Raw genomic sequence first — 23,640 nt, forward strand, 5'->3', positions numbered from 1 at the left:
CAATAATATTGAGAGTTTTGAGATTTAATTGTTTAATAAACGTTGTAGATAAATTGGAAAAATACTTCTCTAATTTATTTTATAAAAAGCCTAAAAAAAAGAAAAATCCATGAAAGGGATATGTGAGAAGATCGTTATTCAATGGAATAAATTTTGAATTTTTTGCGGTTATTTTCCGTCACGAAATATTCTGCCGAAACCACCCGAAGAGGCATTTCGCAGCAAACTTCATTCTTCACGAGACACCTTTGGTCATATGATTTTAGTGTGAGAAGAAGAAAATCTTCAAAAGGTCGTGAAAAATGTTGAAATTCGCCCTAATAACTATCTTTTCCATTGCGGCTGGTAAGTGAATATTCTCTTTTAATCTTAATTGATTAATCTACGAAAGTTTTGAAATAATTTTTGTGCGTGAAAAGCAATTTTCGACTGTTCTTGCGATTTTCATTTTGTGTTATCGATTTTTTTTCCTCACGATTTTTGCAGTAAATGCCTCAGGATTCCTATCAGTTCACCACTACCCGGACTCAATAGAATTTAAGGGAAACGATGAATTGAGCACTGATTCCATTTCCGATGTATTCCTCGCCTGTCTGGGCAACACCATCGACAGTCAGAGTGACTTCGATGGCCTTCGTATCCGGAATCCCTTCAATATGCCCAAGTCTGCCCTGGTTGTGCATGTTGATGGCATTGAGAAGCTCAATTTTGCATCCACAAAGGCCCAGCAGTACCCCCTGTTTGGATCTTCAGGCTCCAGCAGCTTGGACATGCTGAATTCCAGGGTGAATCACGTGAATGTTGATCTGGAGGATCATCACGAGACGGTGTGTGAATGATATCTGTGGAAATTTCCAATAATCACTCATGTTCGTCTTTTTGTAGCTTTCAGCTATTTCCGAAGGCTATGGAGATTTTAAGCCAGTCGTTGGGAAATCTACCTCATCCCTCAAACCTTCTGTCTATCCTGAAGACAAAGATTTCCTGTACAATGTTGCCATCATCAACGAACTCACAAACAAGGTTAGTTTTTATCAAGATATAGCTCAAATGAAATATATTTTCAAATTCTCATTAATTCCAGATCAAGACTAAATCATCAGTTCCACGCCTGACCACAGTACGTATCTCCCTCGCTGATCTTGCATCCGTTCACGGAGGTTCTTCATCTGCTGCCTTTGCGGATGCCAAGAAAATGCTCACAAGTGCTGTTGAGAATCTGATTGAGGCTGCTGAAGCTGCTAATGATGGAAACATTGTTGTGGCCACACTCACGACCAAAGATGATTTGTCACGTGCCAAGCGAGCAGTTGAACCTCGCCAGGAAGTTGTAAGTTTTAGCTTCTGACTTCTATTACTTTGTAGTTGATTGTTAATTTTTTTATATTCTTGGCTTAGATAGAATATAGGGGTGGTGAGGTGTTATTTGGGATAATTTTGCAAATAATAAGTGTGGGAAATATTACGCATATTTTATTTATTGAGAGTTTGATTATACATTTTGAGGAAGTTTGAGACTTTCCCGCCTATTTTTTCTGAACTTTGAATTAAAAAGATCTGAAAAAGTAGGTACAAAAAATATCTAAAATCATTTTTTATTAGGAGATCGAGAGATCTACCTTCTACACCTTCTATCGAAAGATTGAGAACGTTCAAATTAGTCACAATCTCCCCAATATTAATTTTTTAAACAATAATTACAACAAAGTAAGATTGAAGCAAAGAAGACTCATTAATCCTCGCTCATTGAGCATAAAGCAAAAACTTTGAGGAAAAACAAACTTTCAAAGGAATTTTGAGCTAGTTAAACGTCAACTAAATATCCTTTTACTTTTTTTTCTAGCCGGCTGATCTCAACCTCGCAAAATCCTACTCTTCAAACTACCCAGTAATCTTCAATATCATCCTCTGGTTCGGCGTTGTACTCTTCTTCGCCCTCCTGGCCATTTGCTATGCTATCGCCGATATGGATCCAGGCAGAGATTCCATCATCTACCGCATGACTTCCACACGCATGAAGAAGGATAACTAAGGATTCCACGTGCGTGGGAGTGTGATGGGCCAAAGGAGCCCCGGGGATGTAAAAAGTATTAGATAAAAAAAAAAGATTGTTTCCTTTTCCAAAAAAAAAATAATAGTCGCGAAGGAGAAGACTCATCGATGTCGATGGGATTTTTAATTTAAGCGTAGATTTTTGTTGGCTGTATATTTTGTGAGAAATCGTCATCATCATTAATGAGAATTGAGTGTACAGTAAAATAAAGTTAAAGAAATAAATTTTAGTTGGAGATACGAAAAATCTGGCTGTTTTTGTGGGAAAGACCGTGGGTTGATGACGTCACTGGGGCGTGATGGTAGTGTGTGTGCGTCCGAAGAAGTCAGTTCGTGGGATCCGTCACTTCTTATCAATTTTCCCCTTATTTGATAAGGTACGTACAACGTAGAATGTAAATAGCATAGCCACGGGATTCCATAAATTACACTTAAGGTCCACGCAGTGCATGGGATGGAGAAGATGTGGAGAGAACATGTTAAAAATTGAATTTTCTCTTGCTTGTCCTTGCAGCTGCGAAGCTGTGAAGAATTTTCACACATTTTCGATTTTTTGAGAAGATTCTGACCACTGAAATGCCCCCAATTACAGGGTAAGCATGCAAGGGGTATCTCTGTGTGTGCCCAAACCCCAAAATTGCACCAGGTGTCCAGCTAAAATGCTTCTACTAACAATGTAGGTTAATTTGTCAACTTAAGGCCAAATATGGTAGCTGCAGAGTTGCCCCAGATGGTGATTCCCGGAAAAGAAATTTTGCTGCATTCAAGCTGCTTTTTCATTGGTTGAAAGAGCCTCTTTCTTTAGTTATTATTATTCCTCTGTATCATGCATTTGTGGAATGTTCTTGACTATAGCTGCCTTCGCGATAAGATTGCCTTTATCCACGGCGAGACAACTCTCTACACCAGTTTTTATCCATCCTCGCGAGAATACTCAATGTATTCACAGTTCAACACTCGAGGTGTTCGTATTGGGGTGCTGTTGTTTAGAAGAAGAAAAAAATGCGGTGTGCCCAGAAACCCAAAAAGACCTTCCTCCTGCAACCCGTGGAGCGGTCTAAATTGTACAAAAGGCGCACGTTATCAGGAGATAGATTACTTAAGAGTGACGTGTTATCAGCGGCGGAAAGAGCAACAGAGCTAGTTCAATCGGAGTTGTATGTGAAAAATTTGGTGTGCCATAGAAATCCACGAGGAATTGAGCTAAGTCCTAAAAATCCACCAGATAAAATCATGGAATCCTCACAGAACGATTCAAAGGGATACGGTGTGATGGTCCTCTCTAGGTCAGTTGATCCTATTTCTCGATAAATCCCACAAATTCAAGGAGAAAACTGTGGTTTCAATATTCTGTGATTTTTGTGTGTGAAATGCTAGAAAATGGTTCATTTCCCAAAAATTTTACTGGAGCGACTAGAGCAGAGAAAATGTCTTGTGCAACAAATGGAAATAGTGAAAGTTTTGTATTTTAAGGAGTTATATCCTTTTGATGTCCTTTATCCAATTTCTACGCAAAGTACAAATAGTTTTAAAATGTTTAAAATCATTTTCTAATTTCTATAGCATTGAAATTGGTTTAAGATCATACGGAGGGAGTTAGGAAACCAGGAGACTAGAAAATCATGTTCGTGCAACTAACTAAACGATTTAAAATTGATCAAAAATTTAACTTCATCTGTTAGATCTAATTAACGAAATCTAATATCAATTTACATTTTCAGCAAGTTAGTAATACTGAATTAGTTTGTATTTAGTGTAATTTGAATGACTAAAATGTTGCTAAAAAAAACCCACGATTAAAAGCTGACTCAAAATTGTTCTTATGCTACAATCCGACGTGATGTGTCAACGCCAGCTCATAAAATTCGCTTCTCTATGCAAAAATCCGCATTTCGATGAACTTGCAAAAATTAATTAAAGTGTATCTACTAAAAATGAACTAATACCGAAATTGTCTGAATAACTTGAAATTAATTTAATTTCTTTCAATCTTTATTTCACAGCATCCCCATGGATATGTCCCTTGGAACAATGTTTTGTTCCCGTTGCGAAGAAGGATTTGAACCTCATGAGAAGATCGTCAATTCCAACGGAGAACTATGGCACACACAGTGTTTTGTGTAAGAAACTTATGCAATAATAGATAAGAGAATTGTTTGACAAGAAAAAATCATTTTTCAGGTGCGCCCAGTGCTTCAGGACATTTCAGGATGGTATTTTCTACGAATTTGAGGGTAGGAAGTACTGCGAACGTGATTTCCACGTACTCTTCGCACCATGCTGCAACAAGTGCGGGGAATTCGTCATTGGACGCGTAATTAAGGCAATGGCAGCTAACTGGCATCCCCAGTGCTTCCGGTGTGAGATGTGTGCCAAAGAGTTGGCTGATTGTGGTTTCATCCGCAACCAGAATCGGGCTCTCTGTCATGAGTGCAATGCTAAGGTGAAGGCAGTGGGTCTTGGGAAGTACATGTGCAACAAGTGCCAGTAAGTATAAATTTTATTGGAATCTAACTAAATAGATTTGATCTCTAAAGGATCTACCTATCTTTTTGCAGTGGTATGATCGATGATCAACCGTTGCGTTTCCGCGGAGAAGTCTACCATGGATACCACTTCAATTGCACCGCGTGCGGAGTTGAGCTGGACTCAACAGCTCGAGAGGTAAAGAGTCGTCCTGGATTTGCAGCCAACGACATGAATGAACTCTACTGCTTGCGCTGCCACGACAAGATGGGTATCCCAATTTGTGGAGCCTGTCGTCGTCCCATTGAGGAACGCGTGGTGACTGCACTTGGGAAACATTGGCATGTGGAGCACTTTGTATGTGCTAAATGCGAGAAACCCTTCCTGGGACATCGTCACTACGAGAAACGCGGCTTAGCGTACTGCGAGATGCACTACCATCAGCTATTTGGGAATCTCTGCTTTGTGTGCAATCAAGTAATTGCTGGGGATGTCTTTACAGCCCTCAACAAAGCCTGGTGTGTTCACCACTTTTCATGCTCCATTTGCGATGTGAAAATGAACCAAAAGTCCAAGTTCTACGAGTACGATGAGAAACCTGTGTGCAAGAAATGCTACGAAAAGTTCCCCAATGAACTGAGACGTCGTCTAAGGATTTCTCATGAAAATACCATGAAGAAGAGTGACTAATTCAGGCAATTACGTGGCTAAAATACAAAGTGTCCTTGTTACGCACGCCTTATACTGAACTAAATACAAAAATCTCCATATTTGGGGATTTTTTTTAACCAATAGTCTCAAACAGTAGACACAAAATGGTATATAACGAAAAGCCAAAATTTGATTATTATCCGCTTTTGTGCCACAGTAAAATATAAAAATTTTCATATTTTTTAACAAAGATATTTTTTCTAATTCTTTTTTTTAACAACCCCCGTTTTTATCAATTTATTTAATTGTAGAGTAAAATCGGTAGCTGTAGATTTAATTCATGAGCTATATTTTAATACTGTTCATTTTGAACGTTCTAATGAAAATTATATATTAAATGTAACAAAATGTAATAATTTAAAATAAAATAAAAGAAATAATAAAATAAATATTTAGTTTTGGGAGGATACCGCTTATAATCCACAGCAGCTTCACAATACACTCTATCATGACGTTTCGAGACCTTTTTTCCATCTCGACGCTCCCGAAGATTATGAGCCATACTCCTGTGTTAAAAGATAGGAATATGGTTCATAATCTTCGGGCACGTCGATCTTCATCAGGTAAGTAAAAATAGTTAAGAAAACTTTATTAAGGAAAAAGACTAAATATTAGAAAACTGTTCCAGTTCTGAAATGCATTTTCATTTGATATGTGTTCTTTTACTCTTAAAAATTATCGCAAGATCATTGCAAATCATTTAAAACCTTATCCAGAATAAGAAGAGATTGATAAAAAAGATTTATTTCAACAAATTTTATTTCTACTACATTGGAAATCTAGAATACGATCGATTGATCAGTCCTAACGAATTCTTTGAATTTTTTGCCAGAGCTTTCCAAGCCTGTCTTTGATCTTATTCGCTATAATCATTTCACATGCTGAGTGAGCAAATTCCAAATTTCTAGTGATTTTTTCAATTCATTTCACAAAATTTGAGAATACAGATCAAAAATCTTAAACAAAAAAAAATAATTAATTTTAAATCAAACCGTGAAATTGGAAAAGTGACAAAAAAATGCTTCTTATGAGAAAAAAATTATTTCTCGATCAGTAATTGGGTGAAAGTGTGACTTTTCACGCAGAATTGGTTAAGGTTTTTTGCATTATATCAAACTTATTGATTTCCTTTTCTCCATATACTTTTTATCTATCTCTCAATGTGGACATGATTTCTGCTATGCCCTGAGATTCAGTTTCATTTCACTTTTCATAGGAATCACATCTAAAATACGGTGCTCAAGGAAAATTTATCCAAATGCTTGTGATTCCTGTTAAATTATTTCTTTTGAGTCTCCTTCTGCAGAACATCTGCAGTTCACAATTGGAAAATGAATCGTGCACAAAGGATGATAAAGTGATAAAATGTGATAAGAAAGATAAATCAATCTATTTGAGAGATACCGCACTTGCAGGTAATTCAGGTAATTTCATTCATTTCCATCTCATCTCAACTTTTTCTTCGTTGGTAGTTTGATATTCAAAATGAGATCCTATAATCGCATGAAAACTTTGCTTTGTCAACTCTCCGTCATTTGGAGTTGTCATTTCTGCTCTTTGGCCAAGAGAGAATCTCATAGCGATGTGTTTGGTGCCATAAAATATTAATGCATTTTAAAATGTTCATTTTACTATTAGTTTTATCATTTATTGTTGCTAATTGTGCCACAGAAGAAAGCAAGGGTGAGTATTTTGCAATAAAGTAGAAATTTGCTTAATCAGGAAATGTAATATGTGCAATCTATGCGGTATCATTGTGGTAGGCATCTGTAATAATAATTTATATTATTTGTGAAATAAAAAAAAAGCATTTCCAAGATCATTTTCTTCAATAAATTCATTCATAAGATTTATTTTTTAAATCTTAAGAAGAGTGTTCTAGAAAGTCGTCAGAAATTGTCTTAAACGTTTACGCACTGCAACGTGCCATATAATCTTTGGGAATACATAATAACATAAAATGTATTTACCGGAAGACTAGCAGATAAATAAAATATATATAACTAAAAGGAAACAGTTAAAACAAATCTCAATTATGTATGAATTTAAAAAATTTTGAATGATCCTCTACAAAAAACCTATTCTCTGACCAAAAATGGGGCATGTTAAAATTTCTCTTACACCCAGTTATCTGCAAAATATGTTTATCTCATATTTCAAGCATAGACAAAAAGTGTGAGTTCACAGAGTCAAATTAATTTTAATCACAGATTGTTTCCACTCTACAAAGTTAATTCTAACGAATTGCAGGAACAATATATGAGAACAACTTGCTCAAGTAATTTTTCGACTCTGCTTCTCACATTATATGGAGTGGAGTCAAGTAAAAAAATCACTTCTCCAGATGATTCACTATTTGTTCAGTTTACTCTGTAATACACTTCCTCAGCTAAAAATAAATTTACTCCCAAACACAACCATCCATTCAATACAATTAAATTAGAGCAATGGAAATGCGTAGAGAAAAAAATAATAGATTCTGCTTGATGATCATTTTAGGATCTTGGAACATTAAATTGATTTTTTTTTCTAGAACTAAGATTGCTTATCAAGGTATTTAATGTTATTAATTTCTTTCTTTAGGAAAAATCTTTGAAAATTAAAAAAAAGTTTTAATAGATTCTATCATTAAATTTAAATTTTTATTCTATATTTTAATAATATTTTAAAGTGGAAAATTAATCGTAATAATGTTTTGATGTCTGTGAATTAATCCTGTGTCCTGGATAAATAGAGTCTTATAAAATAATAAAAAATATTATTTTTGACCCTTACTTAACATAAAATAACATAGAACACGTGTTTTATACAAACTCTGAAATTAAAACTTTTACTCATTTTACTACTTCCGGCGGTTAGACAAAATGAGGATACGAATGAGAGATAAAGTCTTATCAAAATTATGCTTTTTTTAATTAAATTTTATTTTCATTGTACTAAAAAACGAGTGCATTGAAAGTTTATAATTTTTTTTATTACAGAAAATGTCCTTGTCTTCACGGTGGCTTCTGAGCCAGTGGAAGGATATGTACGTTACATTAGATCTGCAACTTTTTACGGGATTGACGTACAAACACTGGGCATGGGGGAGAAATGGCAGGGCGGTGATATGAAATCCACTGGAGGTGGCTACAAAGTAAATCTCCTTCGTAAAGCCCTGGAACCCTACAAGAAGGACAAGGAGAAGATTGTGATATTCACAGATAGCTATGACGTCATATTCACTGCCCCTATTGGCGTTATTCTGAGCAAATTCAACAAAATGGACGCACGAATTGTCTTTGGAGCTGAACACTCAATCTGGCCAGATGCATCACTCCGGGAATTGTACCCCAAAGTAAGCCATGGAGCACGATTCCTCAATTCAGGTGCATTTATGGGCTATGCTTCTGACCTGTATGACATGCTGAGCACTCCTCTGGACAATACGGATGACGATCAATTGTACTACACAAAGATTTTCCTGAATGAAGAATTTCGGGAGAAGCATAAAATGAAATTAGATAATAGAGCTGAGATCTTCCAAAATCTCTTTGGGGCTGAGAAAGATGTGGAATTGCATTTTGACACTGAATCCGGTGAGGCATTTGTTGGCAATGTGGACACTGAGACAGTTCCCACAATTATCCATGGGAATGGATTGAGCAAACAACGCCTCAATAGCCTTGGCAATTACTTAGCTGGAGCCTTCATGAATGGTGAATGCAAAGATTGCACGGAGAACCTAAAAGAGCTAAATGAGAAGGAACTTCCGGTCGTTTCGATGGCTGTTTTTATCGAGAAGGCCATGCCTTTCTTCCGAGAATTCCTTGAGCATTTAGAAAATATTGACTATCCAAAGAATAAAATAGATATATTCCTGCACAACAATGTCAAGTACCACGAGGAGGAAATAACGAAATTTATTACAAAGCAAAGCAATAATTTTAAGAGTGTTAAGCAAATTCTAGTCGAAGATAGCATAAATGAGGGCACCGCAAGAAATCTGGCAATGTAAGTAAAGATCAAGAACATTTGGTAATTGAATCTTAAGCATCTCATAATGTTCCAAAAATTAATATCTTTTTCAGACAACAAGCAATTCTGAAAGAGAGCGATTATCTCTTTGTCGTGGATTCTGAGGCACACATTGATGACCCAAAAACTCTCCGGAAATTAATTACTAAAAATCGGTTAGTTGGAAAATGTTTTACAACTTTTGTAAAAAAGTTTTCTAATAAAGTGAATGCTTTTTGTTCTTTGCAGAGACGTAATTGCGCCAATGATAACGAGACCAAATGATGCTTGGAGCAACTTCTGGGGCGCTTTGAGTGAACAAGGCTATTACGCAAGATCCCATGATTATTTGGACATTGTCAACAATAAGAAAAGGTAAGAAATCTTTAACATTTTAAATTACTTTCAATGTGAAAGCATGCGAAAGGCAATATTACATGATCGAAAACTCAATCAGAGAGATCTGAAACGTGATTTGGAACAAAGTTAGTTTTTTTATAAGGATATTGAATGAAATTTTCTAAGAAATAGCCACGGTGATTTTAATTGAAAGTCAATATGCTTAATTTTAAGAAATTTATGAGGTTTCGATCTTGGTTGGATCTTGTAGATTAAGAAAACATGAAAATTCTTCAGCAATTTTTATAAACAAGACCCATGGAAATAACCAGCTTTAAAGGTATTTTCCGATATTTAATTTCATAAATATTCATAAAGAAAGACTTCTCAAGACATCTCACATTTTTCACCTTTCAATTTCATATCTAATAAAGTGATAAACGATGGAAAACTTGAAGGAAAATAGTTAAAGAAAGCATTAAATATTCTTCATACCTTTCAATTCAACAAATCACTTTTCCTCAAACATTTTATTGCTGTCTTAGGGGACAATTACAAAATGGATTCACAAAGAATTAATTATGAGGATATGTAACATAATATTACGGTAGAATGCTATATGAGAATTTCAATCGAATGCAATGGAGAAATCAGTTTTAAAACTTCTCCGATCAATCGAATACATATTGTCGGCTGTGCATTCATAAACACCGGCATCCATTTGCGTTGCGGGATCAATTTCAATCTTGGACTTGACTTTATCCTTCCCAATACGCCATTCGTGGACCTTTGGAATACAGAATGCAACATTTTAGCGCATTTGATGGGGCATAAAGTGAGATAATTCTCAACTCACGTGCATGTAAATGTGGGTGAAAATTTCCACACCATCCTTAAACCATGTTATATGAGGACGTGGATTCCCTTTGGCCACGCAAAGGAAGGCAATTTTGTGCCCAAGAACGTATTCATAGTCAAAATGCGATGCAAGCGTAATCTTCGCCCCATTGTTGTTGTTGTAGTACTGATCGGATTCTGGATCACGATATTTCCCTGTGATTGGCAATCCAATTTGCACCTTGAAGACAATTTAAATTTCTTTTTTTAATTCTTTTGCCAGGATGCAAAAGAGACATGCGTTGGTTTTTTTTTTTTCAAAGCAAATTAATCTACATTACCCTTGATTTTGTTCTTCCTCTTGCACGTCCACGTCGTGCTTCTGTGTAGTGATTCAAGAGGCAGACACAGATAAAAAATAAAACGAACGTCACCTTCATTTTATTTTTTTTTATTATTCCTCACAGAATATCCTGAAATGCCTTTAAATTCCCTTTTATTTTTATATTTTCAACTCTATGTGGGATTTATTGCTATACGTGTTCAGCACTACAAAAGATCACGCTTATGTTGCAAATCACAGAGGCTGAAAGTGATTCAGTCGATGATTTCGAAGCGACTGCATCCCAAATGCTCCCTTCAGTTTATTTGTAATAATAATTCCGGTCGGTGGACAGTACATACATATTGTTATAATTGTACAGAGTCGAATTTGTTTGATGTTAAGTGTTGGGTGCTGGAAAAATTTGCAATTCTATATTTACAACCAACATTGGGTTGGCTAAAAAATTTTCGGCCAAACTACTCTACAAAAGAAATTTAATTGATTTATTTTTATTATTGTATAATATCATGATAATAAATCGTTTATAAAGCTTTGAATGGAACTAAAAATTTCAAATTAAATATAACGTATTGTTTTTTTTTTATGAGAGTGCATTTTAAGAACGAAAAAAAATAAAAGATAAAAAAGTGTTAATTTGGGACCTGATGAAAGTATTAGATAGACTCGAAAAAGATGAATCAATCAAGCAGAAAAGTTTTGAACATCTTTTTCCTCAATCTTGTACCCTTTTTATGAAGGAAAATCATCTCCTCATCTAAAGGATATGAAGAGAATTTTTTGAGAACTCCTTTTTAAACAAAAAATCCAAAATGACTTTTTCATTGACCCCTCTCTAATTCATCTCGCCGTTCAATAAAGCTCTCTTGTATGCGGCATGGGGAACAGAAATTGCGCTATTTCATTTATCCAAATTAAAAGTATTTGTCGGTATCAAATGGATATTTCGTGGCTTTCAGATGGGTTATCATGTGCTGAGAGAGATTGGCAAATTTTAAATGCAAAAAATTTCCATAATTTATTCAATCATTCGGTAAACTTACATTATTAACTTTATTCTGATACATTATTATATTTTCAAAATTAACATGAAAATATTTTGGTAATACAATTTTTTGTTTTAAAATTACTGCTGTTCTGTAGAAAAAAAAAAGAGGGATTAAATATTTTGGAGGATTGATTAGTAGTTAATCATCACATAGTCAGTGCGGAAACCCCTACGATCGATGGCATACTGATTGTCGGCCTGACACTCATAGTAACCGGCATCTTTTTGCGTCGTTGGATCAATCTCCATTTTAGATTTCACTGTATCATTGCCAATTGTCCACTCGTGTACCTAAGTAATGAAATAATAACATTCATGCCCAGAGATCAAAGAATCCCATCGTAACTTCATGCGGCAATATAACATTAGTATGGATACATTACCTGAAAGAATCTATGTTGGTACAATTCAGCACCATCCTTGAACCATGTTATCTCTGGCCGTGGTATCCCAATTGCCATGCAGAAGAATGTTATCTAATAATGTGCAAAAATTCCTTTCAACTCCATAAAGAATCACGTGCCGAAAGCTCTAGAAGAACTTGTGGAGATAAAAAGCTACAAAATTACCTTCCTTCCGAGCATGTAATCAAATTCAAAATGAGACGATTTGACAATTTTAGCCCCATCTTTATTGTCATAGTATGTAACTGCAGATGGTGATCTATGCTGGATATTCGTTGGGATCCTTCCACTATTCCAATTGAGCCTCCCACGTCCACGACCACCCCTCAATCCACCCATTCTTTGACCATAAATCACTGATCCCGCAACGAGGATAAATATCACAATTATGAGCAAACTCTTCATGGCTCTTCTTAATTTTTTTTTAACGTCTCTTCAATACACTAATTTAACCAAAAAATAAATAAATATCGCGATCCTTTTTGCAGAGAAAATAAAAACACCGGAAAAAAAATGAGAAGATCGATAAGCAAACAAAAATATTCACATCAACGGCACGCCAAAGACTGATTTAGTTGTAAATCAACTAAAGCAATCCTCTGGCGAGCAGAGCTCATTAATCTCACTCCACTCTGCTAACTGACACTGACGGATCAGTTTATTCTATTAAAGTGGAGCTTCAGTATGGCAAAATAGCTCCACGCCAAACAAGATTGCACCTCAATGTCTGCCTCCTCTGAACGCGATCAGAATGAGTCTCGTGTCGAGAAGGCTTTAATTTAGGAATAATCTTTCTTATTTTATTAATATGTTTTGGCACCTTCTGGACAATGTGTTACTTCCTTATGATGCGCGATTTGAGGGTGAATTAAACATCCACACAGAGTTTACAATGAGTACATTCAACAATGTATGTAGGTACCTATAATGGAAATAACTCCAAGGAATTTAATTCTTTTGACGTGAAAATTGCAGGCGTCAATGAAAAGTTGTGCCAATGATGTGATCTAATCCAATCATAGCTGTCCATTGCAATTCTCTGCAATATGATGGATTGTTGAATCCACTAATGAGCCATTTAATTCAAAGAACCCTCTTTAAATCTTTGAAATAAGTTGAAGAATTTACAGAGAGAATGATCTCATTAAAATTCTTTTTTCTACATTTCAGGGGAATTTGGAATGTACCATACATTTCATCATGCTACCTGGTAAAGAAGAAAGTTCTAAAGAAGCTCTCCTATGTGCACGAGTCCTATGACCCTGATATGGCTATGTGTCATCATCTACGCACCAATAATATCTTCATGCACGTGGACAATCTCGAAGACTACGGGCATCTCGTAAATGGAGATCAATTCAATGTACGCAACACGCGACCTGACTTCTACATGCTCCTATCGAATCAACGAGACTGGGAACGAAGATACATTCATCCTGATTATGCTAAGCATTTGGAACCTAATGCCAATCGTACGCAACCCTGCCCTGATGTCTATTGGTTCCCAATTGCCACGGAAGAATTCTGCAATGATCTCGTCGCGATTATGGAGAACTTTGGCCGTTGGTCTGATGGAAGTAATCAGGATAAACGTCTAGAAGGTGGCTACGAAGCTGTTCCCACCCGGGATATTCACATGAATCAAGTGGGGCTAGAGAAGATGTGGTTGAAGTTCCTACATCTCTACGTTAGACCTCTCCAGGAGGCTGTTTTCATCGGTTACTTCCACGATGTAACTACTTTTCTCTTCAGACTCCTTAACTTCCTGGCCTATTGAAGATTTTGAAATTTATTTTTTCTTGCAGCCACCAAAGTCCCTCATGAACTTTGTGGTGCGCTATCGACCTGATGAACAACCTTTCCTGCGTCCTCATCACGACTCATCCACCTACACCATCAATATCGCTCTAAATCGCGTTGGAATTGACTACACCGGCGGTGGGTGCCGTTTCCTGCGCTACAATTGTTCCGTTGAGGCCACCAAGATGGGCTGGATGCTCATGCATCCCGGAAGATTGACACACTTCCACGAGGGACTCCGTACAACATCCGGCACCAGATACATCATGATTTCCTTCGTTGATCCGTAGTATCCAACGTGCATTAAAACGCTGCTCTCTACATTTTTTATAGTCAATTTTCTCTCGAACAAATGGATGTTCTGTCCTTGAATATAACTTTTTCTACCAAACTACTTAAAAAAAATTAAGTATCCCCTTTTTGTAATTTGTTTTATTATAAACGATCTACGTACAAATACGATGTTCTCTCTTTTTTTTACATTAATTCCTTCAGTTCACTGTGGGTTGACTAAAAGAGTAACAACTTGTCTCCCAGAGCCGATTCAAGGGTTTCCACATTACCCAACGCCGCAAGCATAAATGCAAATTCTAACTACTTTTTTGTTTTAAACTTATGACTTTTATAAATGATAAAGAGATGCAAGAGATTGGAAAATAAATGGGCGAAATTATTCGATTTTGGCCAAAATATCAGACTCCCGGAACAAATGATACTCCTTGCTGTCGTCCTGAAGCTCAACCTATTCCAATAGGGAAATAATGTAAGATGCAAGATACTTTTAAATCGCTCTAGCCACTAATCTACTGACCTTTGTGCCCCCGAATTCTGGGAGTAAAACCTGATCTCCAACCTTCACGGCCATTGGAATGTGATCGCCTTTCTGGGGATCGTATCAATTGAAAATTGTAAGTCTAATTGTAAGACTTATCAAGGGATGCGAAAATTTATACTTCCTTACCTTGTTTCGCGCACCCGGACCAACGGCAACAACTGTGGCTTGGAGAACTTTGGCCTGTGCCTTCTCGGGGATGACAATTCCGCCTTTGGTTTTGGTGATAGCCTCGGCACGCTGCACAAGAACACGGTCCAGAAGAGGAAGCAATCTTTTCACTGCGAGAGACTGCAAAGACAATCCAATAAGAAACCCATAAGAATCTCATTTCCTCACATAACCTAAATCTTTCATCATTTTCCTACATATCGGATGAAATACTAAATAATCTTTATAAAACAAAGTATTTAGGGATTAAATGAAGTATTTAGGGATGATTGAATTGGTCCATGGCTTTGTGGGGATTATGTAACAACCGGAAGATTCCTCCCGGCATGCATGGAAGTTTCTGGAATTAAGGGCACCCAAGGAAAATACCAACAATTCTTCCATTATCCCACCAATATTTCGAGAAAATAACAATTCTGAAGACAAGTAGTGCCTGTATTTACCATTTTGTTCAGGAAACTGTGTTTTCTTTGCCAGGAAATCACACACTTTTAGCTCCTTGGGGGAACGTGCACACACCAAAACTCACGGAAAGCGAAGAAAATTTCCCTTTTGCGGTTTACCTCCAACAGACAGAATTATCGCGGGAGATGAGGGCGCTGCAAGTCAGTGAGAAGGTTTTCCTCACATTTTTCCCCTTTCTGTGAACCGAACCGATTTTTATTTTTTCCGCCATTTTTATGTATTGTTCTATTTTTTTTTAACTTTTTTTTAACAAGCTCACTAATATTTCATCATTTTACTCGATTTAATTCACCATAATTTATGTTTTTGCTACAGAGATTGATTTTTAACCGCCACTTTTCTGAAAGTGCCATCTAACGGTTCTTGTACGAACAAGAATCGAACAAGTTTTTCCACCATTCGATTTTCTCTGACTTCGTGGTTCTGTGAAAAGTGCTCGCAGCAGGCTATTTGGTAAGTTTTCCAATGAATTTTCCTCGTCTAACTTATGAAAATTGCATAAAATCAATCCATGAATATCAATTTACACGCGACATGCTCTAAAATATGCATTTTCCATGAAATTGAGAAATTTTCTTTGCGAAGGTGAATTTTCAAATATGGCGGTCACATGTAATTTGTGAAAATTTGCAATTTTTCCATGAAATAAGTGAAATATTCAAGGGGTATTGGAGAAAATCGAATTCTGGGAAAAAGGTTTACCCCTCGGGGGTACAGGGTGCTCCAATTTATGGTTTTCTCAATGAATGTCCGGGAATTTTTGAATCGAAGCACGTGTTTCCGCCCTATAGAGAAATTGCGTCGCAAAATATTTTTGTCCGGAAGGAAAAAAAACTGGAAAACCAGTTATTTCATTGAATTTCTCAAATTGGATTTCTTCAATGGTTCCCGTCTTGTTTCCCTTCAGACAAAATGACCGATAAGCTACCACAATTGATGTCAGGACGAGCCCGTGGCCGAGGGCGTGGGGCAGTTACGGAGACTCCTGGTCCAAGCCAGGCGGCGGATGACAATGGCAATGGGCGCCGCGACCCCACACGTGGGGCTGGGAGTGGAGTTGTTGCTCAGCGTGGTCCATGGACTGATCCAGCCTTCACTGTTAGGCCAAGTGGACCAGCAGCCCCACTCGTGCGTCCCGGTGTACCTGTTATTCCACTCACTGCGGGACGTGCGTCTATCCACGGTGTGCCCAGGCCGGCGGCAGGCGCTGAAGGGGGACGTACTAGTGATCTGTCACGTGGTGCCCGTCGTGGTAATCGCGCCATAACGGATATCGTTGTAACACGCCCGGTATCGATGAATTCAAAGAGGGGCGAGACGGGAGAGGTGATTGCCATCGTTGCCAACTACTTCCGCGTGCTGAAGAAGCCAAATTGGAATATCTACAAATATCGCGTGGATTTCACACCGGATATTGAGCTCTTGGGTCACAGGAAGGGTATCATGCGTCGCCAGATGGAACGTCTGGGTGCCTTCCAATTCGACGGAACAATGATCTTTTCACCATTCAAATTCCAACATGATCCAATGGTTCTCATGGATATAAACGATCGAGATGAGAGTGTGCAGATCACCATTCGTCTTGTTGGGGATCTCTTGCCAACTGATGGCACCTACACGCATCTCCTCAATCTCATTATGCGCAACACCATTGAGAGTCTCAATCTGCAGCGGGCGTATGGTCCAAAGGGGACAAAGTATTTCGATGCTCAGCAAAAGGTGAAAATTCAGAAGTTTCATTGAGCAGAATTTTTAATAAAAAGATTTTTTTTTTGGCTTTCAGATTGATATTCGTGAGCACAAGCTTCAGGTCTGGCCGGGATTTTCCACGTCGATCCGTCAGCACGAGGCGGATATTCTGATTTGCGCTGAAGTCACACACAAAGTGATCCGCATGGAGAGTTGCTACAATGCCATGCAGGAACTCGCCAAGGATGTTGATGGCATCAAGAAGCTCTTGATTGGTAAGAAGTTCTGAATGAAATTTATTTTGAAAATTCTTTTTTAAAATACTTGTCTAGAATTCAAAGAAAACGTTTTTTTTTTTTAATGAAAATGTGCAGATTTTATTAAATTTTCCTCTTATCCTTCAAATTACAGGACAAATGGTGGTGACGGAGTACAACAATCTAACATACCGCATTGATGATGTGGACTTCAGCCTGACTCCGTTGTCGGAGTTTGAGAAGAAAGGCGGTGAGAAGATTACCTTCATGCAGTACTTCCGTGATCGCTACAACATTACCATTCGGGACCAACGTCAACCACTCCTTGTGTCGCGTGCAAAGGCCCGAGACATCAAAGCTGGACGTCCGGAGGTGTTGAATTTGATCCCTGAACTGTGCCGCCTTACGGGATTGACGGATCACATGCGCAATGACTTCAGGCTAATGCGGGACATGGCGCAGCATACGCGCATTGGACCGGATATGCGTATTAAGCGTTTCCTCGATCTCAATCGCAGAATCCAGAATGAGGAGAAAGCCAAGACGGTGATGAAGAATTGGGACATGGCCTTGGATAAGCAACTTGTTGAGTTCCCCGGACGTGTACTGCCACGTGAGGAGATCAAGTTTGGCAATGATCGCAGCGAATTGCCAAACAATGATGCCGATTGGACGTTCACACTGAAGAAGAATCGTATGTTCGAGGCGGATCGTGTCTCCAATTGGCACATCATTTGCCCCGATAGGGATCATTCGCTCACAATGAAGTTCTCCTCTTTGCTAACAAGTACAGCCGGGAAGATGGGCTTTCAGCTGGCTCAGCCGAATTTTCTGCGTATTCCCGATGATCGTGCAACGTCCTATGTGAATGCCATTGAGAAGGCGTGCAATGATTCAACGCAGATCATCCTGTGCGTTGTACCAAATCAACGTGGTGATCGCTATTCGGCCATCAAGAAGAAGTCCTACGTGGACAGGGCTGTACCGACACAAGTTATGTGGACGAAAGTGATGTCCAATGACAAGATTATCGGTGGTGTGGTGGGAAAGGTGGCCATTCAGATGAATTGCAAGCTGGGAAATGCCCCGTGGACAGTGAAGGTGCCACTGAAGAATGTCATGACGTGTGGCTTCGACGTGACCTACGATGCCAATGATAAATCCAAGACATTCGGAGCATTTGTAGCCACGATGGACATCAAGGAGTGCAATACGTACTACAGTGCAATCTCGCACCACAAGTACGGTGAGGAAATGAGCAACTTCCTCATTGTGAATGTCTTCAAGGCACTCAAGCAGTACGAGCAGATCCACAAGCAACCACCAGCGCGTATTTTCTTCTATCGCGATGGCGTTGGGGAGGGTGATGTGAATCACGTGCTCAACATTGAGGTTGCGAGGTTGAGGGAGAAGCTTAAGAGCTCCTACGAGGAGGCTACGCCCAAACTAACATTCATTGTGGTTACAAAGAGAATCAATACGCGTCTCTTCCGGAAGATGGGGAATTCAGTGCAGAATCCCCCACCGGGTACAGTTGTTGATGATGTCATCACACTTCCGGAACGTTTTGACTTCTTCCTCGTGTCTCAGGCCACGCGCCAGGGGACAATTTCCCCAACAAGCTACAACGTGATCTTCGATGAGTCGGGCCTGTCTCCGGATAAAATTCAAATTTGGACGTACAAGATGACGCATCTCTACTACAATTGGAGTGGGAATGTGAAGGTCCCAGCCGTGTGCCAGTATGCACAGAAGCTGGCACTTTTGGTTGGTCAGCACATTCATCAGGAGCCGAATACACTCCTGGAGAGGCAGCTCTACTTCCTCTAAGCTGCCAAATTGATTTTCTTTTACTTTTCAATCATTTCCACGCGTCGTAAAAAGTACGACAATCTTTTTTTTTATTTTTTATCATTTTTTCTGGACTTTTTTCTTGACTATCTTCTGAATTTTTAAGTCTAAAGTTGACTAATTAAAAAAAAAAAAGTATTGACTTGATCCTCCTTGACTTTGAAATGAAATTATAATGAATTTTTACACCTCTGACTACTCTGCCCGATGAAATTGAATTAATATTCGATGTTCAATTGAATTGAATTTGACAAAAGTTGTTTTTTTGTTATAAAGTTGAATTTGAATAATAAAGTTTTCTTTAAAAGCAAGAAAATGATTTTTCCTGCAATCACAGCAAAAAGTCTTTAACTTAAAAAGAAATCATGGCGTTGTGGTAGTCGTGATGACGTAATGAATAGCTTTGGCCACATATTCCATGTTCCGGTCATTCAGTCCAGACAAGGAGATGCGTCCAGATTTGGGGAGATAAATGTGGAATTCCCTGGCAAGACGTTGTGATTGTTCTTCACTGAGCCCCGTGTAGGAGAACATACCAATTTGATCAATGATGTGACTCCACGTTCCGGGTGTCTTGAGCGCAATCAAGTGATCGTAAAGCATCCTCCTCATTCGCATAATTCGCTCTGACATTGTCTTTATGCAAAGCATCCATTCTGCTCGTAATTCCGGATCATTGAGAATTGTTCCTACAATGCGACTCCCAAAGGCTGGTGGACTGGAGTACATTCCACGAATAAGGAGCGATAGTTGGGATACAACAGCTGGTAATTTTGTAGGATTCCCGAGGACAATTGCTAAATTCCCAACTCTCTCAGAGTAGAGTCCGAAGTTCTTAACAAAGCTCTGAGCACACATTATCTCAAAGCCCCGTGAGACAAAGTAGCGAACAGCAAAAGCATCCTCAATGGGATCTCCACTGGCAAATCCCTGGTATGCCGAATCAAAGAATGGGAAAAGCTTTCGGGCTTCACAAACATCAGCAATGCGCTTCCATTGTTCACGAGTTGGATCACATCCTGTGGGATTGTGGGCACAAGCATGTAGATTAACAACTGATCCTTCAGGTGCTGCTACCAAATCTTCAAGCATTCCATCAATATCAATCTCTCGTCGTGCTGAATGCCAGTACCTGTAGCAATGGGTGTGCGTGAAACCAGCAGAGGTGAAGACGTCATCATGATTGTCCCATGTTGGGATTGAAACGCAATAGGTTGTCTTGTGCATCACACGAGCTAACAATTCAGCACCTAAGCGGAGAGCTCCTGTGCCAGAGAGTGCCTGACATCCTATTACACGATTCTCTCGGATTGCTGGAGAGTCTTCACCGAGTAGATGCGCAACAGCAACCTTTGTAAATTGCTCATCTCCAGTCACGGGGAGGTATTCATGATTGAGTGCTTCATTGCCAGCAATTTGTGCCTCAATCCTTGCTACCACAGGTAGCACCCAGGGTTTACCTTCATCTGTACGATAAATTCCAATACTCAGGTTCACCTTCTTGTCATTGATATCCTCGTTGTAGGCCTTGGTGAGGGCAAACACCTCAATTGGGGGCGTCAGCTGTACATCATCAAAAGCACTCGTCATAGCAATGAAGATCTCTGAATTACGCGCTCTTCTATCGATTTATTTGCTGTAGAAGATCTCCTATCAAATCAGCAACAGCTGCTGCACAACGTGAGCAATCGTTGCTGCGTTGTTATCAACAAAATCGAAGATTTTATCAATTGACAATATTTTTCTCACAAACTGCGTACACAATTTTTCTCACAACACACAATAACTCCACAAAAACGTCGAAAAAAAGCTTTGTGTGATATTAAATTTGGATGGTAGCCAAAAAATCCCCTCCATCCAGCCGGCAACATGATCATGTTGCTCAAAAACATTCTAAAAGCATTGTAAAGGATGATCTTATGCTTCTCTCTTACAAGACTGAAGCATGGGATTGTAATAGGTTGTTTTATTCTTATAATTAATTAATTAGTTAATTAAAAAACATTAAAATTTATTTGCTGCAGTTTGAGATTCGGCATAAAATAGTAACGGAAAAATTCAAAACAACCCACTCACACTACAATTTTTTTTGTAAATAAACCAAAAAGAGACCACCAAAAAATCCAAGAAAATTCCATTTCCCAATGGTTTTCACAACAGTTGTTAATTTCATACGAGCCCGCGGTCCCGATGAGTTCTGGAGGAAGAGGAAAATATTCAAACTATCTGCGGTAAGGCTGAAAATTGAATTTTCCCAACTAAACCTAACCTCAATGTATGCCATCCTCTGCAGCATTTTGTGGGGCGTAAGAGGAATTGCTACTCCTTGGCCATCAGGAATGTTCACAGAGCACTGCAGTATGCTACGAAAGGGCGTGAGCTAAAGAAGCGCGACATGAGTGATCTGTGGTCAGCGAGAGTTGCTGCCGGATGTGAACAGCATGGGATTTCTTTCTACACCTTCATGGAATCACTGCAGAGATGCAACATATTGCTAAATAAGAAAGTCCTATCGGAACTTGCTGCATGGGAGCCGAGAACATTTGAAGCTCTTGCACGAATTGCGCGAGAGAAGGCTACTGTTGATGAACTTCCGGACGTAAAGAACAAAGACGTTTCATCAGGAGTAATTACGAGAAGCACGCTAAAGTAGAAGCTTCCCGGATGAATTTATTAAGTATAGGAAAATAGAGATTTACAAAATACCCAAAGATTTCTCCATCACTGCATGTGGTTGACGGAGAGTTTCACTGAATTCCGGCGAATTGAGGAAGTCTGTGAAATCGAGACAAAGATCCCGTCCAATTAGGGAATCCAGGGAGGCATTGCTCGATTGCAGGAACGGCAACCGGCCGACTTTCTTCACTGCCTGCATCTCCATGGTCATCTTCAGGGGTGCATGGATGCCCTCACGATTGCGAAGTATATTCATGTTGAGACTATTACTGTGGGCCTCGTATTTCTCCTCGGACAGCTTCAGTGGATGCTCAAAACTTATTTGCCCAGAGCAATTCTTGTCCAGTGGTGCTAAATGGCCTTTAGTCACGTCAAATGAGTCCTTCATCCCAGGCATTACTTTCACAGAAGCTTCCATCGTAGCTACAAGTAAATGGAATTAATTAAACGTATGTATTTTAGGGGGAAAATGCAAAAATTTACAATATTATCCTTCCGGAATGGATGACCAGCACAATTTCAACAAAATTTTTGACAACAGTGTAGGCAGAGCCGCTTCTAGTATCCAGCGGATGTTCTAAGAACTAGAAATTAGGGTTTCATTGTTTACCAAATGAAATTTTCAATTCAATGAAATTTTGCAAGAATTGTTTTTATTAGTGAGTTGCTAATTTCACTTCATTAGAAAAAAAAAAGATTTATTGCCCCAAAAAAAAAAAAAGATTTTGTTACATTGTCGATTCATTTTTTCTTCTTTTCTTTCCAAAATTTCACATTTATCTTGAAATATTTCTCAGGTGAAATATTACAGAGCTTTGACAAGGAAATTATTGAAATCTATTGTCTAATCTCGATATACACCCTCAGTCTAAAAAATCCACCGATTTCCGATTTTTCTCAAAATCATAATAATTCGCTGCATCCCAATTTGCAAATTCCATAGTTTGTAAAGAGAGGAAAAAAGGATCAGCGGAGTTCTGGGAAAAACTGATCAATCCACAGTAGATGCAATGGTGAGAAAATTTCAAGGGTGAAGAGTTTGGGGGCAGTTGCTAATAAATCTTTGCATTGTGCAGCTGGTCCTGGTGCTGGGGGATCTCCACATTCCGCATCGATGCAGTACCCTTCCAGCCAAGTTTAAGAAACTTCTAGTGCCCGGACGGATTCATCACATCCTGTGTACGGGGAATCTCTGCACCCGGGACACGTATGATTACCTAAAGACACTGGCAAGTGATGTTCACATTGTCCGTGGGGATTTTGACGATGGGCACGCATATCCCGATCACAAGGTTGTCACTGTTGGACAGTTTCGGATTGGCCTGACGCACGGGCACAAAATTATGCCATGGGGTGACCCCGAGGCATTGGCTTTCCTGCAGAGGCAACTCAATGTGGACATTCTCATTTCCGGGCATACACACAAATTTGAGGCGTACGAGCATGAGAGTCGCTTCTATATCAATCCAGGCTCTGCAACTGGTGCCTATAGTGCTATCAGTGCAAAAGCAACCCCCTCCTTTGTTCTCATGGACATCCAGAGCGCTACTGTGGTCACCTACGTCTACCAATTGATTGGGGACGAAGTAAAGGTGGAGCGTATCGAATATAAGAAAAACTAAAATTTCCCAATAAAGGCTCTTAGTTTTGTGGAAAATTAACGTTTTTCGTCATTACCTGACGTTAATCCTTTTTGTTTTAGC

General features: G+C 38.7%; 11 protein-coding genes across 16 annotated transcripts; 6 read left to right on the top strand and 5 right to left on the bottom strand.

Moving 5' to 3' along the window:
• The first annotated feature begins 220 nt into the window (after positions 1-220).
• Positions 221-2,299, top strand: LOC129797666 (ATPase H(+)-transporting accessory protein 2). Its single transcript, XM_055840450.1, has 5 exons — positions 221-345; positions 487-827; positions 886-1,023; positions 1,085-1,330; positions 1,844-2,299. Exons 1-5 carry the CDS (start codon positions 303-305, stop codon positions 2,030-2,032), a joined length of 957 nt encoding a protein of 318 aa, XP_055696425.1. The 5' UTR covers positions 221-302; the 3' UTR covers positions 2,033-2,299.
• Positions 2,300-2,346: 47 nt separating this feature from the next.
• Positions 2,347-5,620, top strand: LOC129797594 (LIM and senescent cell antigen-like-containing domain protein 1). Of its 3 annotated transcripts, XM_055840341.1 has the most exons (5): positions 2,357-2,429; positions 2,567-2,645; positions 4,056-4,172; positions 4,234-4,539; positions 4,611-5,620. In XM_055840341.1, the coding sequence occupies exons 2-5, from the start codon at positions 2,629-2,631 to the stop codon at positions 5,206-5,208; spliced, it is 1,038 nt and encodes a 345-aa protein (XP_055696316.1). In that variant the 5' UTR covers positions 2,357-2,429; positions 2,567-2,628; the 3' UTR covers positions 5,209-5,620. The 3 variants fall into 3 exon arrangements, with proteins under 3 accessions (XP_055696317.1, XP_055696316.1, XP_055696315.1); XM_055840342.1 differs by lacking the exon at positions 2,567-2,645 and having other exon boundaries at positions 2,347-2,429; XM_055840340.1 differs by lacking the exons at positions 2,357-2,429; positions 2,567-2,645 and adding an exon at positions 2,906-3,338.
• A 610-nt stretch (positions 5,621-6,230) lies between these two features.
• LOC129797483 (procollagen-lysine,2-oxoglutarate 5-dioxygenase) lies at positions 6,231-14,458 on the top strand. 4 transcript variants are annotated; one of them, XM_055840114.1, is made up of 7 exons: positions 6,231-6,325; positions 6,446-6,653; positions 8,211-9,222; positions 9,300-9,401; positions 9,475-9,600; positions 13,367-13,928; positions 14,002-14,458. In XM_055840114.1, exons 2-7 carry the CDS (start codon positions 6,488-6,490, stop codon positions 14,284-14,286), a joined length of 2,253 nt encoding a protein of 750 aa, XP_055696089.1. In that variant the 5' UTR covers positions 6,231-6,325; positions 6,446-6,487; the 3' UTR covers positions 14,287-14,458. The 4 variants fall into 4 exon arrangements, with proteins under 4 accessions (XP_055696089.1, XP_055696091.1, XP_055696090.1 ...); XM_055840116.1 differs by having other exon boundaries at positions 6,274-6,325; positions 6,446-6,644; XM_055840115.1 differs by lacking the exon at positions 6,231-6,325 and having other exon boundaries at positions 6,430-6,653.
• LOC129797764 (immunoglobulin domain-containing protein oig-4) lies at positions 10,076-11,035 on the bottom strand. Its single transcript, XM_055840605.1, has 3 exons — positions 10,743-11,035; positions 10,421-10,642; positions 10,076-10,351 (listed from the first exon to the last, which is right to left on the bottom strand). The coding sequence occupies exons 1-3, from the start codon at positions 10,839-10,841 to the stop codon at positions 10,193-10,195; spliced, it is 480 nt and encodes a 159-aa protein (XP_055696580.1). The 5' UTR covers positions 10,842-11,035; the 3' UTR covers positions 10,076-10,192.
• On the bottom strand, positions 11,589-12,872 carry LOC129797762 (immunoglobulin domain-containing protein oig-4). The gene is made up of 3 exons (XM_055840603.1): positions 12,362-12,872; positions 12,176-12,268; positions 11,589-12,083 (listed from the first exon to the last, which is right to left on the bottom strand). The coding sequence occupies exons 1-3, from the start codon at positions 12,599-12,601 to the stop codon at positions 11,925-11,927; spliced, it is 492 nt and encodes a 163-aa protein (XP_055696578.1). The 5' UTR covers positions 12,602-12,872; the 3' UTR covers positions 11,589-11,924.
• Positions 14,409-15,578, bottom strand: LOC129797790 (10 kDa heat shock protein, mitochondrial). The gene is made up of 4 exons (XM_055840635.1): positions 15,443-15,578; positions 14,958-15,119; positions 14,808-14,879; positions 14,409-14,738 (listed from the first exon to the last, which is right to left on the bottom strand). Exons 1-4 carry the CDS (start codon positions 15,443-15,445, stop codon positions 14,667-14,669), a joined length of 309 nt encoding a protein of 102 aa, XP_055696610.1. The 5' UTR covers positions 15,446-15,578; the 3' UTR covers positions 14,409-14,666.
• Positions 15,579-15,785: 207 nt separating this feature from the next.
• Positions 15,786-19,577, top strand: LOC129797461 (protein aubergine-like). Its single transcript, XM_055840063.1, has 4 exons — positions 15,786-15,917; positions 16,372-17,183; positions 17,248-17,428; positions 17,565-19,577. The coding sequence occupies exons 2-4, from the start codon at positions 16,377-16,379 to the stop codon at positions 19,238-19,240; spliced, it is 2,664 nt and encodes an 887-aa protein (XP_055696038.1). The 5' UTR covers positions 15,786-15,917; positions 16,372-16,376; the 3' UTR covers positions 19,241-19,577.
• LOC129797611 (aspartate aminotransferase, cytoplasmic-like) lies at positions 19,415-20,851 on the bottom strand. Its single transcript, XM_055840370.1, has one exon. It carries the CDS (start codon positions 20,849-20,851, stop codon positions 19,625-19,627), a length of 1,227 nt encoding a protein of 408 aa, XP_055696345.1. The 3' UTR covers positions 19,415-19,624.
• Positions 20,852-21,337: 486 nt separating this feature from the next.
• Positions 21,338-21,966, top strand: LOC129797774 (39S ribosomal protein L20, mitochondrial). The gene is made up of 2 exons (XM_055840616.1): positions 21,338-21,492; positions 21,555-21,966. The coding sequence occupies exons 1-2, from the start codon at positions 21,406-21,408 to the stop codon at positions 21,912-21,914; spliced, it is 447 nt and encodes a 148-aa protein (XP_055696591.1). The 5' UTR covers positions 21,338-21,405; the 3' UTR covers positions 21,915-21,966.
• Positions 21,885-22,511, bottom strand: LOC129797781 (proteasome maturation protein). The gene is made up of 2 exons (XM_055840624.1): positions 22,421-22,511; positions 21,885-22,360 (listed from the first exon to the last, which is right to left on the bottom strand). Exon 2 carries the CDS (start codon positions 22,353-22,355, stop codon positions 21,957-21,959), a length of 399 nt encoding a protein of 132 aa, XP_055696599.1. The 5' UTR covers positions 22,356-22,360; positions 22,421-22,511; the 3' UTR covers positions 21,885-21,956.
• Positions 22,512-22,766: 255 nt separating this feature from the next.
• LOC129797753 (vacuolar protein sorting-associated protein 29) lies at positions 22,767-23,598 on the top strand. Its single transcript, XM_055840591.1, has 2 exons — positions 22,767-22,950; positions 23,014-23,598. The coding sequence occupies exons 1-2, from the start codon at positions 22,948-22,950 to the stop codon at positions 23,557-23,559; spliced, it is 549 nt and encodes a 182-aa protein (XP_055696566.1). The 5' UTR covers positions 22,767-22,947; the 3' UTR covers positions 23,560-23,598.
• Positions 23,599-23,640: the final 42 nt, after the last annotated feature.

The sequence above is a fragment of the Lutzomyia longipalpis genome, chromosome 1, assembly GCF_024334085.1.
Source record: "Lutzomyia longipalpis isolate SR_M1_2022 chromosome 1, ASM2433408v1".
NCBI lineage: Eukaryota > Metazoa > Arthropoda > Insecta > Diptera > Psychodidae > Lutzomyia > Lutzomyia longipalpis.

Excerpts from the sequence above, each read along its gene's own strand:
- LOC129797666 (XM_055840450.1), top strand. The coding sequence starts at position 303 with ATGTTGAAATTCGCCCTAATAACTATCTTTTCCATTGCGGCTG. Across the intron at positions 828-885 it reads TGGAGGATCATCACGAGACG|CTTTCAGCTATTTCCGAAGG; the intron begins GTGTGTGAATGA and ends GTCTTTTTGTAG. Across the intron at positions 1,331-1,843 it reads TTGAACCTCGCCAGGAAGTT|CCGGCTGATCTCAACCTCGC; the intron begins GTAAGTTTTAGC and ends TTTTTTTTCTAG.
- LOC129797594 (XM_055840340.1), top strand. The coding sequence starts at position 3,055 with ATGCGGTGTGCCCAGAAACCCAAAAAGACCTTCCTCCTGCAACCCGTG. Across the intron at positions 3,339-4,055 it reads GGTGTGATGGTCCTCTCTAG|CATCCCCATGGATATGTCCC; the intron begins GTCAGTTGATCC and ends TTTATTTCACAG. Across the intron at positions 4,173-4,233 it reads TGGCACACACAGTGTTTTGT|GTGCGCCCAGTGCTTCAGGA; the intron begins GTAAGAAACTTA and ends ATCATTTTTCAG.
- LOC129797483 (XM_055840114.1), top strand. The coding sequence starts at position 6,488 with ATGCTTGTGATTCCTGTTAAATTATTTCTTTTGAGTCTCCTTCTGCAG. Across the intron at positions 9,601-13,366 it reads ATTGTCAACAATAAGAAAAG|GGGAATTTGGAATGTACCAT; the intron begins GTAAGAAATCTT and ends TCTACATTTCAG. Across the intron at positions 13,929-14,001 it reads TCATCGGTTACTTCCACGAT|CCACCAAAGTCCCTCATGAA; the intron begins GTAACTACTTTT and ends TTTTTCTTGCAG.
- LOC129797764 (XM_055840605.1), bottom strand. The coding sequence starts at position 10,841 with ATGAAGGTGACGTTCGTTTTATTTTTTATCTGTGTCTGCCTCTTGAAT. Across the intron at positions 10,643-10,742 it reads GAGGAAGAACAAAATCAAGG|GTGCAAATTGGATTGCCAAT; the intron begins GTAATGTAGATT and ends ATTGTCTTCAAG. Across the intron at positions 10,352-10,420 it reads TCACCCACATTTACATGCAC|GTCCACGAATGGCGTATTGG; the intron begins GTGAGTTGAGAA and ends TGTATTCCAAAG.
- LOC129797762 (XM_055840603.1), bottom strand. The coding sequence starts at position 12,601 with ATGAAGAGTTTGCTCATAATTGTGATATTTATCCTCGTTGCGGGATCA. Across the intron at positions 12,269-12,361 it reads ATTACATGCTCGGAAGGAAG|ATAACATTCTTCTGCATGGC; the intron begins GTAATTTTGTAG and ends GCACATTATTAG. Across the intron at positions 12,084-12,175 it reads ACCAACATAGATTCTTTCAG|GTACACGAGTGGACAATTGG; the intron begins GTAATGTATCCA and ends TTCATTACTTAG.
- LOC129797790 (XM_055840635.1), bottom strand. Across the intron at positions 14,880-14,957 it reads GTCCGGGTGCGCGAAACAAG|AAAGGCGATCACATTCCAAT; the intron begins GTAAGGAAGTAT and ends TACGATCCCCAG. Across the intron at positions 14,739-14,807 it reads CAGAATTCGGGGGCACAAAG|GTTGAGCTTCAGGACGACAG; the intron begins GTCAGTAGATTA and ends CTATTGGAATAG.
- LOC129797461 (XM_055840063.1), top strand. The coding sequence starts at position 16,377 with ATGACCGATAAGCTACCACAATTGATGTCAGGACGAGCCCGTGGCCGA. Across the intron at positions 17,184-17,247 it reads ATTTCGATGCTCAGCAAAAG|ATTGATATTCGTGAGCACAA; the intron begins GTGAAAATTCAG and ends TTTGGCTTTCAG. Across the intron at positions 17,429-17,564 it reads CATCAAGAAGCTCTTGATTG|GACAAATGGTGGTGACGGAG; the intron begins GTAAGAAGTTCT and ends TTCAAATTACAG.
- LOC129797611 (XM_055840370.1), bottom strand. The coding sequence starts at position 20,851 with ATGACGAGTGCTTTTGATGATGTACAGCTGACGCCCCCAATTGAGGTG.
- LOC129797774 (XM_055840616.1), top strand. The coding sequence starts at position 21,406 with ATGGTTTTCACAACAGTTGTTAATTTCATACGAGCCCGCGGTCCCGAT. Across the intron at positions 21,493-21,554 it reads AAATATTCAAACTATCTGCG|CATTTTGTGGGGCGTAAGAG; the intron begins GTAAGGCTGAAA and ends CATCCTCTGCAG.
- LOC129797781 (XM_055840624.1), bottom strand. The coding sequence starts at position 22,355 with ATGGAAGCTTCTGTGAAAGTAATGCCTGGGATGAAGGACTCATTTGAC.